Below are 17413 nucleotides of genomic sequence, written 5' to 3' on the forward strand. Positions count from 1 at the left end.
AGGAATGAGGGAGCGAAAGAAAAGGCACAGGGAACTTTTTAAAAAGACAAACGAAGAGTCAGCAAAATAGATGGGGAACAGGATAGGGATGGGGAGCAGTCAGAACAAAAGAGGAACAAGAAGCAAAAGGAAACTAAAAAAAAAAAAAAATCTGCATTCCTTCTCTCAGAATTCTGTAAAAACAGCCTGCCTGTTGCTGCTCCAAAAGGAAAGGGATAAAAAGTATGGGACTTGTTGCTACGAGATAATTGCTGTTATTGCTACTTGCTTTTCCTTCTCCATTAGGAAGTGTGCAGAGACTCATTTTTTTCTAAGGCAAAATTAACTTTTTTTAGTCTCAGCTGCTGAGATTTCCTAGACAGCCTTCCAAATAGAACTTTCCCCACACTAGGTCAAATACCTATATAGACATTTAGGAAATTTTTTCCCAAGTCTGTTTGCTTTCTTCTCAGATAACGGTTACTACTTCTGCTTTCCCTGTCACTGTGTTGCTGAACTAATTGTAGGTCTTCCTTTCCTCTTTCACCCTTCTTTCTACTCTTCACCCACCCCACTTCTTTATGTCATTCCCTCTTGACACTCTGTTGGGCTAAGAAACCTTAACCCAGAAACCAAACCCTCTTCACCGAGCTGGTGAATTGCAGCTTGCTCATCCTGACAAAGGTTTCTGGTATTATTGGCTGTATAGCACCTCTGTTCGGAGCCTGCTAGCTGTTTGCACAGCCTACTCCAGGCTCCTCAGTAGTGAGAGACTACTCACTACTCACTACTTGTGCCAGAGCTTAGCACTAGTGACTAAAGTAAATGAAGCCTTAGGCCACATGAATGGTACTTTAACCTTTGTTTTTATCTATGGAAATGTAACCGGTAGACAAGGAAGTGTAAGTAAAACTTTAACTACAAGATATTCTGTAACAAAAGATAAGGAAGTGTCTCAAGACACAGACAAAAAGGGTGCCTGGAGGCTGCGGGAGAAAATCAGAAGATGACCCCAGACTCCGCAAACAGGACTGGATGAGCATAAGTGCCATCAAGAAATCAAGTGACCTATAGAGACTATAAAACCCAGTAACAACCGACAGGTGGGATCCCTCTTCAGAGGCACCCAGCTGGAGCTGTAACTACTATGGCATATTAAGCATAGCAGAAGTAGGAACTCTGATTCTTTTATTAAAGCGGAACCTAGGGTTGAGCCCTGTTGAGCTGGCATCCGCATAATTCCTACCACAGTCTAGGTGGCGGCCACCATAATTCCTACACCACCTCTCAGCATCCAAGCTCTAGCCCCAGCTGCAACTTTTTTGTTGACTGTAACTAGTAACAGTGATAATGAGAAATGCACTCCAAATGACCAAGCACCTGACCTGGAGAGGAGCCTCCAATGGTGGGGATTTCTCACTCACTCAGTATGGAAATGGCTGAAGATGGAATCCAGTGAAGAAGCGAACTCACATAAGAAAGATCTAAAGGGCAACAGTTCTCACTTTTGTCAAGTCCCATTAAAACCTGTATATGTGTGCCCCTGTGTGTGTGCGTGCGTGTGCGCACACAAGTGAACAGAAATCCAGAAACTCAAGAACATTATCAGGAGTAGAGAGAAATCAACTGTACCTGTCTTTGTTAACACACGTAAGGTTAGTGCAAGAAATACAAAGAAACAAAGTATTTATTGTTAAAAGCTTTTCTATGAATCACTCGGCATCATACAATGAAGATATGGTGGCTACAGAGTAGAGGGAGTCCCTCTCTCTCTCTCTTTCTCTCCCCCCTCCTTTATACACGTATTTGCTCACTCTCACAAACGCACAGTTGTATTTTTTAATGGAGTTCCTCTCTTCAATCAGATTGGAAAAGGTGTTTATCATACAGGATCTGGCAGAACAGATACATCCTATTAAACAACAGAGCAGTTACAGAAAGGAGACCTCTTTCTTCAGGAAAAAAGAGCTTTCTTTTCCCCCTCATCTATTTGCACTGCCATAAAAGGGTTCTCAACACAAAAACAGGCCAAAAACCCCCCAATACCTCACTAGAACTTTGGCAAAATTAGGAGCCCTAGGATATGCACCAATATTGATATATGCACTAATATTTTCACTCAGCTTCCACAGGATAAATTCTAAACAATGTGGTGTAAAAAACCTGCCAGCTGAAACAATGTCTGCACTACAACTACCAACCCTGCTAAGTCGAACAACTGAATCCCTGTTGGTAACAATGGAAAATGTTTTGAGAATGTGTCTCAAAGTTATTTGCAGAACATTTGGTTCTGTCCTGCACGCCCATTTCCCAGGCTACATACAAGTTGAGACTGGTGCTCTCCCACATACTCTCTACATGTATACATACACACATGCACACAAAACATACTGACTCACGTGGACTGTGCTACTTCCAACAGTACTCTGCACATTAGCCTGTGCTGTGTCTTACTGGCACTTCAGTGGCGTTCTGCTCCATCTTTTTATTTTGTTTTCCACTGCTGTATTCTTCTCTCTATTCCATAACAAAACATTTGTTTTCCCTTTAATTTCTAAGAAACACTTGGTCTGAATCCTGACTCATGGCCAACAGCACAGAGGACTAAAAAGAGTGTTTCAAACATGCCATGTCAACGCTTCAGCTCCAAGATGTATTTCCCTTCTATTGGTACTCCAGAATTCTGTTTTAACCCTTTCCTAGTTTGATGCTATATTTTCTAACAATCTATATTATCATCTATACATTAACTACTACTATGCACAGAATTTTTTTTTTTTTTCAGTATGCACAGATTTGTATTGTACTGTGGCAGCAACTGAATACCCCAAAACATCTTCTTGTCATCTTTTATACACACAAAAAGACAACCATCCTGAACCTAAAATGAATTTATCATTCACAATCTGCCACAATTACGTGCCTGTTCAGTACCACTGCCTTTCATTTTCGTATGCCCAAGCAGCATTTGGCCCAGTTCCTCCCAGCATTACTCCATTATTTCTCTTCAAATATAATTTCTCTTTTTTGCAAACAAGCAAGCTCCTAGCTGCACTCCTGGAACAGAGGACAAAATTTCTCTCTGTGTCTCTTCAGTAAAAGGCCTGAACTGCTTCTGAACACAGGAAAAAAGCATCAAAATCTCAAACCCCAGTTTAACCAAAGGAAAGCCACCTGACAGCTACTCCTAAGACTCACTGTTGGTGACCAGTCTTTTTATGTACAGTAGGAACATGGACAGTGGGATATAAGAATTTAGATTTTGGATTGCCATCTTCAGTGCCATCTACAGTGGCTGACTCATGCATGTGCACGCACGCACATGCACACTTCAGTATAGCATTGGTGCTTAACACAGATTCATCTTCCAGTGGTGCTGTTGTGAACACTAGGCAGCAACACCACATTAGTTTTGTTAATTTGCTCTGAAAGAGACTTGAAAGCAGATCCATCCAGTTAATTCTACAGAGAGATTCTAAAAGCAGGCTGGACTCCATTATGTTGCCAGCTGTGGCACATGACTGAAATTTCTCTGTACAAATACTTGCCACTTCAGTGGGAAAGTTCTCAAAAACCAGAATTCCCTGGCAGACATCCTGCAGGCATCTATCCCAGTCCCACGCCCTTCTCGCATCCTTGCATATCGTTCTCTGCATTTCTTATTCCTGGAGACTGAATGCATCCCCTGAATGTAGCTGCTCTGTTTACCACATACAGAAAAGAGTTTTATACACTGGACAGCATGCACACAACTGACACAGCAGCGTAATAAATATGGAAGCACAGTAGCAGATGACCCCCACTGTTTTCCCTCATAATGCTTGCCTGTAGTCCAATTAGTGGAGTCCTAAAGTAAATAAGATTTCAAGTCATTCACTGTCTGGCAGCCTCACAGCCCCTCACTATACTCAGTTTAAGACTGCAGGATTTCACCTTTTACTGTAAAAAGGTTTTAACACAAAAAAGTTCCAAACGAAGCCATTCCCGGTAAAAGGCCTCAGGCAAAGAGGTACAGCTGTGCTTTTTCTTACACCAATGGTTTTGCATGACAGTACTGCCATCATATGACTGCAATCAAATGTAAATTTTCCAAGACGTCTCTGAGCACAATGGTCAGAGTAAAAGCTATGGCACTATTAATGTGAAAGCAGAGGTATTAAATAAAGGGGTGGAAGAGAATACTTTCTCTTTTGTGACTGGACAGAAGAAACTTTTAAGTTCAAATAAGAAAGAAATTGGCAAAGATAGCAGAAGAGAAAAGGACAATACTACAACAAAATGCATTATTCAGAAGAGCTGCCTCCCTTTTGTACCACGTGAATTTGCTTCACCTTCCAAAAAAGGGAAAGAAAGGAGATGAAAAGGAGTTAACCTAGGAGAGGATTTTGAGTGCCACATCATCTGGACAAAGAGTTATACTTTGGCAGCTGCTTTTTGGACTAGAAATCATGTTGGACCATTAATTACAAACTAGTCTATGCACTACAAAAAATGAGGTGGGGAAGGATTTAATGAAGACGTCCCTGCTTCCAAGTAAATATGGTATAAATTCCCATAGTCTGAATTTGTCGTACAAAGAAGACGGTTTCCAAGGGATACGTTCTCTGTGCTATTTAAGGCTGATAGTGCTTTATAACTCAACAGCATCCTATATAATCCGTATGTATGATGTATGGGGGAGCTAAATAATCATAGTAAGAGGCAGTTCACCTATGATCAAAATGTGAGACCAATCCAGGGACTCTGTTAACATCTTGAAGTAAAGAGAAAACTGCCACGTTATATGAAGTTAAGCTTCTTGGATTCTGCACCAACTTAACAATTAGGGAAGTTCTTTTCAGTGCTGATCCCTACTGGCACACAGAGAAACATTTAAGAAATCTCATATTTTACATATATGCTTATTGTTAGTATCTGCTGTGTTCAAGGCAGGTATCAGCAAAGCACCATTAAGTTATTTTCATTTTCTCAGAATGCCTCATTTCTTGCTTCAATCTCAGCTTTGCTAACACCACTGATATTAAGGATGCCTAAGAAGCTCTTATCGCAGGGATAATTCTCTTCCTCTCAGTATGGCACATTGATCGTACCCATCTAGCGTTACCTAATTCAGTCTACCTTTCACTGCAGGGGCAAGGGAAGGAGAAAGTATTAGAGTTTGCAGAAGAGATGTCCTGACTATACTTCTTTTTTCCGGAGCAGCTCTTCATTCCAGGAATAAAAATCCTCCTAGTTTGTTCTTTCTCATGGTGAGATGGCTTCTTGCACTGCTCCAGCTGGAATAAAAACTCTATTCAGGAACATAAAGCAGTCCACAGCTATAAGAAAGACTATCTTGTCTAATTCCAGAGAAGTTACTATTTGAGACTCTTGGGTAACATAGAATGAGAACTGCATTTATTTCTCTAAATCTGTAGTCTCCTGTAACACCCATCTCAACCTCCCCCATTGATGCCACCCATGATTCTATGCATAGCCCATTAGGATTTGCTGTGTAGTGTCTGAACTGTCCACTAAAACTTAATGATGTGCATTGATGAATGAACCTTTAATCTTCTTTAACACTGACACTTGTACGGCACTGTCTCTGGCCTGGAATGGTTTGAGACACCCCTCCATGGGCAAGATTTTCAAGGGTCACTCTAAAGCTGGTGTTCTGACTGGTGTGTTGATGGTACATTCTCATCCAGTCAGGAAGCAGGTCCATGTGTAACAGTGAGCTAAGTAACACTGAAAAGTCCACTGGTTTGGTGGTCATGATGCCAATGGGATCTTGTGAGCAGTACTTATGTGTTGCGCACTCCCAGAGATTGTTCCAGTTCCTGCCGGCGCTGCTGGATCTGAAAGAAAAAGAGAAACTGTACAGTTCAGCATATTCAATTGTTCAGTGGCAATAAGTGTGGATAATTCCTTCATACCTTGCAGTAGAAATATCTGCTCACAGCCTCTTGAGACCATGGCTCATGATAAAATTCAGCTCTGCGTTCTTCCTCTGGGTTTCCAACTACATCAGTCATCACCTGTGACAAAAATAAAAACATTTTTCACTATAGCTCTTCTACAACATACAGAAACATTCAGATTTACCTAGAGACAAAATTTATCTACATTAAAAATGTTCAGGACTGTTCGCTAAGTCCAAGGCAAATGGACAATGAATGGCATGGGTGCTTACTACCAAAACAAGATGGTCACGTACAAACTGTGAACAGATCCCAACCTCTGCTCCTCAACTGTGCCATGGAATAATTCTGGACAGCAGTAGCTGCCCAGGCTAAGTGCCATGATCTCTAACAGTTTAACAGCATGGACAGTTTAGTTCCAATGCCCAGGAAAAGTTCTCCGGCACTGTATATTTTATTAGCCTATGGATCCAAACAACCTCAGTACTTACCCATACACAGGGTAACGACTTGAAATTGTTAAGGTATTCACATCAGATTGAAGCACAACTCTATACCAGTGTTGCCCTTATCTCAAAGCATGTCTTACCTTGATTTCAAGGAAAGTTCTGATGGGGAAAGCATTAAGGAAAAATAACTCTACTGAAATGCAAGGAACAGAAAACCCTAGTAACTCCAAAATGGCCAAAGTCCTGAGCTGATTTTTCAGTCTCTGCAATTGCCAAGAAAGCAAGATTTGAAAAACTGACACTTTTTTTAAGGAATTAGTGGATGGGACCACCTGGAAAACTGCCCTTAGGCACAAAGGAGCTGAACAGAGCTGGCAGCTCTTTAAGGACATTTTTCTTAGAGTGACAGAGCTCTAAATTCCCATGTGTAAGAAACTGGGCAAGGAAGGCAGGAGACCAGCATGGCTCAGTAAGGACCTCCTGGTCAAGCTTAAGTGTAAGAAGGAAATGCACAGGCAGTTGAACCAGGGACATGTATCTAGGGAAGAATACAGGTATGCTGCCTGGATGTGTAGGGACAGGCTCAGGAAAGCTAAGGCACAGCTGGAGCTGAATTTGGCAAGGGATGCGAAGAATGATAAGAAAGGCTTTTACAGGTACATTGGACAGAAAAGGAAGATTAAAGAAAATTTACACCCCCCCAGTAAAGAAGACAGGAGAACGGGTGACAACCAATGTGGAGAAGGCTAAGTTAATCAACAAATTTTTTTGCCTCAGTTTTCAATGGTAACCACATCTCTCAAGCCCCTGAACCTCAAGGGGGAAAGAAGTCCCTCCCATCATAGGAGAAGATCAGGTTTGAGACCATCTGAGGAACCTGAACATACACAAGTCCATGGGACCTGATGAAATGCATGCCAGGGCCCTGAGGGAACTGGCTGATGTAGTCACTAAGCCACTCTCCAACGTATTTGAAAAGTCATGGCAGTCAGGCAAAGTCCCCAGTGACTGGAAAAAGAGAAACATCACACCCATTTTTAAAAAGGGTAAAACGGAGGGCCCTGGGAACTACTGACCAGTCAGCCTCACCTCTGTGCCTGGGAAGATTATGAAACAGATCCTCCTGCGAGACATGTCGGAACATACGGAAGGCAGGAGGTGATTAGAGACAGCCAACATGGCTTCACCAAAGGCAAATTGTGCGTGACTAATCTAGTGGCCTTCTATGATGGAGTGACTGCATTGGTGAATAAGGGAAGAGCAACTGATGTCATCACTTGGGTCGGGGCAATCCTCAGGATCAATACAGACAGAAGGATGAATGGATTGAGAGCAGCCCTGCAGAGAAGGATTTGGGGATACAGGTGGACAAAAAATTAGATATGAGTTGGCAACGTGCACTTGCAGCCCAGAAAGCCAGTTGTATCCTGGGCTGCATCCAAAGAAGCGTGGCCAGCGGGTCGAGGGAGGGGATTCTGCCCCTCTACTCTGCTCTCCTGAGACCCCACCTGGAGTGCTGCATCCAGCTCTGGGGTCCGCAGTACAAGAAAGACATGGACCTGCTGGAATGGGTCCAGAGGAGGCCACGAAAATGGTCAGAGCAATGGAACACCTCTCCTGTGAGGACAGGCTGAGAGAGTTGGGGTTGTTCAGCCTGGAGAAGAGAAGGCTCTGGGGACACCTTATTGTGGCCTTTCAGTACTTAAAGGGGGCTTATAAGAAAGACGGAGAGAGACGTTTTACCAAGGCCTGTAGTGACAGGACAAGGGGCAGTGGTTTTAAACTGAAAGAGGGTAGGTTTTGACTGGACATAAGGAAGAAATGTTGTACGATGAGGGTGGTGAGACACTGGAACAGGGTGCCCAGAGAAGCTGTGGATACCCCATCCCTGGAAGTGTTCAAGGTCAGGTTGGACGGGGCTGTGAGCAGCCTGGTCTAGTGAAAGATGTCCCTGCCCATGGCTGGGGAGTTGGGCTAGATGATCTTTGAAGGTTCCTTCCAACCCAAACCATACTATGATTCTATGATTCCATAAAAAAATAAAATTCTGACGACTAAGTCACCAGCATCACAGAATCAAGGGTAAATATAAAATTATTAGCATCTTTTGCAGAGTAGTACTGTGCAATCACAATTCTGATGCCAGCAGGGCAGAACATTGTAGAAAAGGCCCTTATGGGACTGGTTGTCAGTCACGGAGAACACTGAACAACTGTTCTATGTATGCAGCTAGAGAAGCTCCACAACACCTTAGTTTGTAAGCTCTTCAAGCTAAAGGCTGCTTTATTTAAACATTCTTTCAGATGCCTGCCCCCTTTTGAATACAATATAAATAATAATAATCATAATCTTAACAGTAGATTTTTTGGAAGACTATTGACTATAAACTAGACATTCATATTTGAAAGACACAATGATTTTATTAAAGTAATTCCATGGATTCATTAATACAGCTGGTTTTGAGGCATCTGAGTTAAAGACACAAAATGTGAAACTTCATGAGGAACAAATTATTCATTTTTGCTGGCAAACAACTGAACTTCTTTACATACCATTTCTTGGGTATCTCAAAGCTAAGGTCAAAGGCAGCTGGTATTTAATCTGCCTATTTCTTCAATAAGATTAAATTATGAACTAACAAAACACCCAAACTGTGTTACTGTACTACAGGATGCTCCTGCTGAGTTTTATATAGCTTTAATTTTACAGAGTATACCACCACAGCCCTGCACTTCGATCTTACTGTCTGACCACAAATCCACCTACCACCCCCACTGTTCCACTGGAAGTGGAATACAGCCTAAACTGTCTCTCCTGCATACTGTCTGCTGGGATTGCAGTATTCCACTCATTGTCTGTCTTCCACCAATTTTCCATCCTGGACGTTTTAGCAATACACTCTAAGTACATTTAAATAGAAATCTTACATTCTGGTTCCACTACTAATTCTTCTTCAAACCTTAGCTCACCTTAAGATCCCTACTTTGGGACCGGAGAAGGTCTTGGATGTATCCTTTGGGATCTTTGGAGAAACTCAGCATGAAATCACGTTGTATTTTTAACTGATTTATGGATTCGATTGTCTCATGAATCTGACAGAAAAAAACAAAGCAGATGTTACTTAATTCCTCCCATGCTCTAGTGACTCTGAGGTCAGCCCCATCAGCATCTTTGTGCTTCTTGTAATGTACAAAGGTGACAATTCTACGCTGTAGACTTGTGCAGCTTCCCGTGGCTTTTTCTCTTTGAAGAGGGAGTTAACCGCAATATTGCAATTACATTTTGGTTTCACTTGTACTTCTGCAATACAAGTATGTACAGGATTCTTCTTCACTTCCTGCATTGAACTGCTGGATGGCATGCTATATACAATACTGAAGAGCGAAGTCATGTCACTATACAGTGTAGCAATTTCCTGTGTATGATCAGTCTTTCTGCCAAGTCTGGGATTTTTCAGGAAAGGTGCTATGTAAATATGTCTTTAAACAGTGCCCAATGCAAGAAAGCAGTTATTCCCCTGGTTAATCATCATCTTATCTTCAATACCTTGCTGTGATCCTTAAAATTTTTAGTGATTGCCTGATCAAGTCCATGTTAGATGAACTCACATAACAGCCATGACTTACAGACTTTTTCTTATGAGAAATCCTGTTAAAGTCACAGTGGCTGCAAAAAGAAGAGGAGTGTGAACAATAAGAAATCAGGAGTATGGAAGATTTATAGAAAACGAATCATATCTTCAGAAATATTATGAAAGAAATGAGCATTATTAACCAGCAGGGAAGAAAAAGTCAAGGTCCTATAATCATCCTGGGTAACAAAATCAAGTATGATCAATGGGAGAATAGTTAATGAATCATTTGCACATACACACACAGAAAAGCAAACTTTTGCTACCCTGTTCCTCTAAAATTCTAGTTTGAGATCGTAAGCCTATCTTGTTTAATTTCATGCATACATCTATTTTGCCAAATTAGCTAATGTGGCCAGGCACAAGGGAGAAAATAATCCTCCCCTGATCTGGCTATGCATCGAGGCCACTAGTGCAGGCACAACTATATGGTATGTTAACAGAAGAGAGCTGCTGTCAACTAAAAATCATTCCTTATTTGGGAAAATGATGTAGCCATGCTGGAGAGAAATCTGTTGCCATGCACCGAGTTTCCACTAGAGGACTCTGTGGCAGCACAGCAATAAATGGTACAGACGGTAACAAAGCAGCAGTCAATGCCTGTTTACCCAGAAGTGACTTCAGTAACTTCACTAACCACAGCTTGCCCTCTGCTGTAGCAAATGCTCAAAAAAGAGGTGATACAGACGTGGGAAAAGGTGAGCTGGACTGGAAACAGTATAATCCTATGCATGCTGCATGCAAGCCTGTATAGGCTGGGAACCAACTGGCTGAGCAGCTGCTCTGCTGAAAAGGACCTTTCTCAAGAGACAGAAAACAAAAGATGCTGCAGCAGTTACCAGAATCCATAGGATTGCTAGTGTCCAAACCCCCTTTAAAATCACATGAAGACCAGAGTTTAACATATTGGTTTGTATTAGAGGTAAACAAACAGACACTGGGCCTGATAGTATGCCACATAATCTCTGGTCCACGATGTCACACCTCTTCTTCTTCCCTTGCTCAGAGAAGCCACTTTTGTTTATCTCTTACCAAGCCACATCAGCCATTTACACACATGCCAAAAGCTGGCTAACAGTCCCCATGACACGAACCCCTAATACAGCCTGCAGAGCTCACCACTGCTGTAAGACAGATACTATTATTTGAAGTGCACGTGATTCTCTTTCAGTAACAGTGAAAAAGTCTGCCAAACTGCTCTAAGTGATTTTTCTGCCATGCATTTTCCATATTTGTACCAACTGCAGAGAGCTGTTCTGCAACCATGCATGCACAAAACACATGTGGAGTATGAGATTCTCTTAGCTTTGCCTTACAGCAATTTAGCAAGATACCACGACCTCGCAATAAAAGGTTATAGTTAAAGAGTTCAGATGATTCTTGAATGCCAGGGGACTCACTGTACTACCTGTGAAACTCTGCTTCTATCACCTCAACAACTGTGTCAGGCCCCGGATCAAAGCCTAAGCAGGAATGCCACTCACCCCTCTGTATTCCCATTGCATGTGGCTGATTCATCCCTTGAAAGCACATCCAACTGAGAAGTCCTTGTCTCACAACATTACTGTCTTTGACATGCCAAACCAAACCCACATGAAGGTACACAATGAGTATATATGCCATGTGATACTTTATTCCTGGGCTAGTACCTTGTTGTCCAATGCTGTAATCTCCTGTTGGTTAGCTGTCGAGAGAAGAAAACTACTCATCTGTCCCTTTAATGGGTCTTCAACTTCTACATCTATGTCATAACAAGCCGTCTTCTTCTGATCGTTGGGGTCAACACTATGGAGAGTGTAACAGAAGATCATGAGAACTGCCATAATGAATCAGAATAAATATCCAGCCAGCCCAGAATACACTCTTTGATAAAGCCTGTTGCAGATGCTGTGAGAAGGCTTTAAGAACAGGGTATCTTTATATATTTGTATATCCTAGTATATCCTCTCATCTTTCATCAGGCAGAATTCAGAGACTTTTGAGCTGGAGGTTTTGTCCAGACCATCACCTTTAATAGCTACTAATGGACATAGTCTTCATTAAACTATTTAACATCTTCCTGACCTGTTATAACTCTGGCCTCCAAAGCAAACCCCAGTGGTAAATACCATACTGGTACGGTCTCTGCTCGACTGCGTTTTTTTTGAGGTAGGGTTAAGCAGAACTGTACACTACCATTCTGGATGTGAGCACATAACGACATTTTATTTGGTTCTCAGTTCCTTCTCTAGTAATTCGTCGCACTGTAATTATTTTGGCAGCTCTGCAGCATTGTAATGATTCCCAGCTACTTCTTAAGAGGTAGCAGTGAATTTGGGGTCCGCCACTTTGTTTGTAAAGTTGCCCAGTTAATTCTTCAAAGAATATAACCAGTCATGCCTTCCTGTTACAGAAGCTATATTGCCTCTTCCCCAATATATCACGTCTATTAACTCCATTCTTTGCTACAGTTAGTACCAATTGGCTTCCAATACCCAGGATTATCCTGGTATGTTTTTGGCATCACATTAACTATTTACTACCCCTCTGGTACTGACAGAGATTTCAGTAACAGGTAAACACATTGTATAGAATCATAGAATCATTTAGGTTGGAAAAGACCCTTAAGATCATCGAGTCCAACCATAAACCTAACACTGCCAAATCCACCACTAAACCATGTCCCTAAATACCACATCTACATGTCTTTTAAATACCTCCAGGGATGAGGACTCTACCACCTCCCTGGGCAGCCTGTTCCAATGCTTGATCACTCTTTCAGTAAAGAAATTTTTCCTAATATTCAGCCTAAACCTCCCCTGGCGCAACTCAAGGCCATTTCCTCTTGTCCTATCACTTGTACCTTGGGAGAAGAGACCAACACCCACCTCACCACAACCCCCTTTCAGGCAGTTGTAGAGAGCGATGAGGTCTCCCCTCAGCCCCCTCTTCTCCAGGCTAAACAACCCCAGTTCCCTCAGCCACTCCTCATCAGACTTGTGCTCCAGACCCCTCACCAGCTCCGTCGCCCTTCTCTGGACACGCTCCAGCACCTCAATGTCCTTCTTGTAGCGAGGGGCCCAAAACTGAACACAGTATTCGAGGTGCGGCCTCACCAGTGCCCAGTACAAAGGGACAGTAGTTGGTAGTTAAGCAATTTCATGAGAATCCTGCATGAAAAACCATTTACATCTCGTCATTTAGTGTGTGTTAAATTTATTTCTATTTGATACCTTGGTGTGATAAACTTTTTCAGATAGACTCTTTCTACCTGCCCTCTAAAACCCATGCTGCACAGGTATGGGACCTTCCCTAATCTCTAAAGTTAACATTGATTAAAAGAATGAATTTTGATTCTCATCTGACTTTAAGCAGCTGATTGTCTTCCAAGAACAGCTTTTTTAAACCTTATTAATTTCTCAGTTTCAATAGTAAGCTTCCTACTTCCAATATATTTCAACCAATCTTACTATTTTCTCTGTAATCTTTAACAAGCTAAATATCAGTATTATTCTTTGGCTTGTCCTATCCTAAATTTATATTTAATTTGTTGGGGCTTAGACTTAACATTTACTTTATCTTTAGACTAAAGTTTCTTAGCAAGAAAACAGTTTTTCAGCCCAGTAGTTGGTAAATTAGACTTCAGTCATTGTCCCTGGTAATATAAAAATGCTGGCTTCTCAACGCCGTTTTTGAAATGTCTACGTTGTGTACATCTGCTGTAGGTAGCAAAAAAATTGGCTCAGGATCTAACTGAGCTTGTAGACCTGGGGGAGCAGAAGAATTTCCATGGATGGATTTGCATTAGGAGTGTTGCAAGCAGGTGGAAGGAGGTGATCCTTCTCTATACTCAGCACGGGTGAGGCCACACCTGGAGTTCTGTGTTCAGTGCTGGGCTTCCCGGTACAAGAGAGATATGGAGCTACTGGAGAGAGTTCTGCGAAGGTCCATGAAGATGATTAAGACATTATACACCTCGCTCATGAGGAAAGCTGAGAGATCTGGCACTGTTCAGCCTAGAGACCAGAAGGCTTGGGTGAGAGAGGGAGGGAACTTATCAGTACCTGAAGGGAAGGTTTAAAGATGATGAAGCCAGGATCTTTTCAGTGGTACCCAGTGAGGACAAGAGGCAATGGGTGCGAACTGAAACACAGGAGGCTCCGTCTGAACACCAGGAAACACTTTTTTACTGTAAGGGTGACCAGGCACTGGCACAGGTTTCTCAGAGAGGTTGTGGAGTCTCCCACGTTGGAGATACTCAAAAGCCATCCAGACACGGTCCTGGCCAGCCGGCTACAGGTGGCTCTGCTAAAGCTGGGGAGGGCATTGGATCAGATGATCTCCAGAGGTCTCTTCCAACCTCAATCGTTCTGAGATTCTGTGATGCTGTGGCCTTCTGCAAGTGGATCAGGAGCAGAAGGAAGACTGAGGAAAACCCGGGTCTGGGCTGGTTCTGCCGCTCTTGTCAAAAGCCACGGAAGAGGCCGAGACGCTCAGTGTTGTCTTTGCCTCCCTTTCTCCTGGTAAGTCCCGTCCTCAGGCCTCCCAGATCCCTGAGCCTACGTCAGAGTCAGGGCAGCGTGGCTGTTCAGAGGGACCTCGACAGGCTGCAGAAACAGGACGGCAGTTCAGCGCTGTAAAGTTCAACAAAGGCACGTACGAAGTTCTGCTCCTGGGGTAGAATGATGCCATGCAGTGGTACAGGTGGGCATCAGCTGGGTAGAAAGCAGTTTTGCAGGAGTGGACCTGGGGGTCCTGGTGGACAGCAAGCGGCGAATGAGGCTGTGAGGTAAGCCAGCCGTGACAAAGGCCAACTGCAAAATGGGCTGTATTAGCCTAAGTGTTGCCATCAGGTCAAGGGAAGAGGCTGTTCCTTGCTATGCCACGCTCGTGAAACTGCATCCGGACTTCTGGGCACAGGACCAGAAAGACGTGACATTCTGGGGTGAGGCCCGCAGAGAGCCACCAGGATGCCTGGGGGCTGCAGCACACGCCTGCCGAGAGGAGCTGCAAGAGCTGGGTTTGTCCAGCCTTGAGAAGAGGAGGGGAAAGGGAGATCCTATCAGTGAGTGCAACCGCCATATGGGATGGTGAAGAAAAGACAGAGCCAGCTCCTCTTGGAGGTGCACAACAACAGGATGAGAGGCAACAGACGCTCGCTGCGACATGGGCAATTGACTCAGTATAAGGAACCTTTTTTTTTTTTTAAATCACGATGGTAGTCAAAAGGGGGAAATCAAAAGCTAACCTACTTGCAACAGAATATTGGAGAGCTATGCTTTGTAGTCTACTTGCGTAATGTTAACAGAGTGGGAGATGGCTTGCTTGTTTGCAGAAACGGGAAATCCCACAGATGTTTCTCTTTATACCTCTGATTGCAGGTGTGTCAGCTGCAATAAGGAGTGCAACTCAAGAAAAGCTCCAGCTCCAGCTTGAGCTCAGCTAAGAAGATTTGACCCCTACCAGTTTGAAATTTCATGCATTTGGTATCGCAGCAATCAGAAACTATTATACACTCTATGTTTTTTAATTGCATTCTGCATTCTCTCTGATTCTACTTAATATTTAAAATACTTACCAAGACTAAAGGCTTTCTGTTCATCTCTATTTCATTTCCACGTCAACCCCATTGCATTTTTTGTTTTCTTTTTCAAAAAGGGGGGGTGGTTGGTGTCTGAAGAGTTGTTCTAAAATACTATTGCTTCTAGAATGAGTTTAGAATACTTCACTTTTTAGTCTCTGTGCACATACTCTAAAACTAGAATGAATAATTGTGATCTAGTTGACCTTCTTGTAAAAGACAGGATTTATCTGAATTAAGAGCACATATATTTAAAATCACTAGTGACAAAAAATTCCCCATAGCAGCATGCTGGTTTTGGCTGGGATAGAGTTAGAGTTAGTGTTCTTCATAGTATCTAGCATGGGGCTGTGTTTTGGATTTGTGCTGGAAACAGTGTTGATAAAGCAGGGATGTTTTCGTCATTGCTGAGCAGACCTTACTCAGAGTCAAGGCCTTTTCTGCTCCTCATACCGCTCTGCCAGCGAGCAGGCTGGGGGTGCCACTGACCAAAGGGATATTCCAGACCACATGATGTCATATTCAGCAATAAACTGGGGGGCAGGGGGGTGCTGCTCGGGACTGGTTGGACATCAGTCGGTTGGTGGTGACCAATTGTTTTCATTTGCGTCACTTGTCTTTCTTGGGTTTTATTTCTCTCTGGTTTTCTCCTTTTCATTACAATTTATTATTACTATTATTATCATTATTGTTATTGTTTTTATTTTTTATTTCCATTACTAAACTGTTCTTATCTCAACCCACAAGTCTTCTCACTTTTGCGATTCCGATTCTCTCCCCCATCCCGCCGGGCGGAGTGAGCGAGTGGCTGTGTGGCCCTTAGCTGCCGGCTGGGGTTAAACCACAGCAAGCAGGTGGCAAATGGTTTCAGTGGTTGACTACACTCACTCTTAAAAACTGAATGCAGGGCACAGGGTCTGTGAGAGTCTGTTTAAAGCTCAACTGGACTAGGCCCCTAAGCATCCGATATAATTTGAACCTGCTTTGAGTTGGGAGGGGGAACTCTAGATGACCACCAGCGGTCCCTTCTACTGTACGTTATTCTGTGATTTTATGACTCTAAAAACCACTTACTTCCTTTAAATTCGGTGCCAGACTTCCAGATTTATTTTAGCTTAGCTTGAGACTGTAAAGACTCTATTGCAAAAGTATTCCCTATTCTCAGGAAGTTAATACTTCCCCTTTCCACAGCATTATGTCAGTGCAGTGTAATGCTGTCAGGTGCTGTGTGGTGCACACAGTGTCTCAGAGAATGCTGCTATACACAACATCCTGCTCTTTAGCTTGTATCTAACAGAAAACATACTGCCTCCAGAACCTCTTTGCCATCTCTCTGCCCCGGAAACATAACCATCAGTTCCGTGTCATTTTTTTCCAAGACAATGCCTATATATCTCTGAGGACCTCAGCTTCTTTTGGTCCATCAAACAGCTCACCAAGCTGTCTTCAATGACAGTACATACACAGCTATCAATCTGCATGGTAGTCCAGCTGCTTTTTGATTACTCTGTTTTATATATTCAAATGAATTGAAAAGCAAATTTTATTTTGATAGCCTTACAAATTTAAAATAAAGAAACCAATTTTAAGCATATTCAGAATATCTGTTGTCGATATTCTGTAGGAAATCAAATCACTACGCTCCATTAACAATAATATTTAAATATCCAGAATCAGAGTTTTGACCAAGACCACAAAGAAACTTGGGAAAGGCTGAAATATCTTAACAGCAAGGTTGCAATCCCCAGAAGTCTCTTCACCTCCCCCCCCCCCCCGCAGTTGTCACTTAAATATGGAATGTGCTGGAAGTGCCCTAGGTAGCTGAAAGTTGTATTTCATCTACTATGCCAGAAATACATCCGTTTTGACAAGGATGCCAGAAGCTCATTGG

The 17413-nt window shown here is 42.7% G+C and overlaps 1 protein-coding gene across 1 annotated transcript in view; it reads right to left on the minus strand.

The window, feature by feature from the left end:
- Positions 1-2764: 2764 nt before the first annotated feature.
- Positions 2765-17413, minus strand: part of SMARCD3 (SWI/SNF related, matrix associated, actin dependent regulator of chromatin, subfamily d, member 3) — a 68785-nt gene continuing 54136 nt past the window's right edge. The window contains exons 10-13 of the mRNA XM_059818551.1: positions 11612-11747; positions 9301-9423; positions 5898-5999; positions 2765-5819 (exon numbers count right to left, since the gene is read on the minus strand). Of these exons, the coding sequence (XP_059674534.1) occupies positions 5766-5819; positions 5898-5999; positions 9301-9423; positions 11612-11747 (415 nt within the window). The 3' untranslated portion in view covers positions 2765-5765. The remainder of the gene's footprint in view (positions 5820-5897; positions 6000-9300; positions 9424-11611; positions 11748-17413) is intronic.

This window comes from Gavia stellata, chromosome 6 (assembly GCF_030936135.1).
Source record: "Gavia stellata isolate bGavSte3 chromosome 6, bGavSte3.hap2, whole genome shotgun sequence".
Taxonomy (NCBI): domain Eukaryota; kingdom Metazoa; phylum Chordata; class Aves; order Gaviiformes; family Gaviidae; genus Gavia; species Gavia stellata.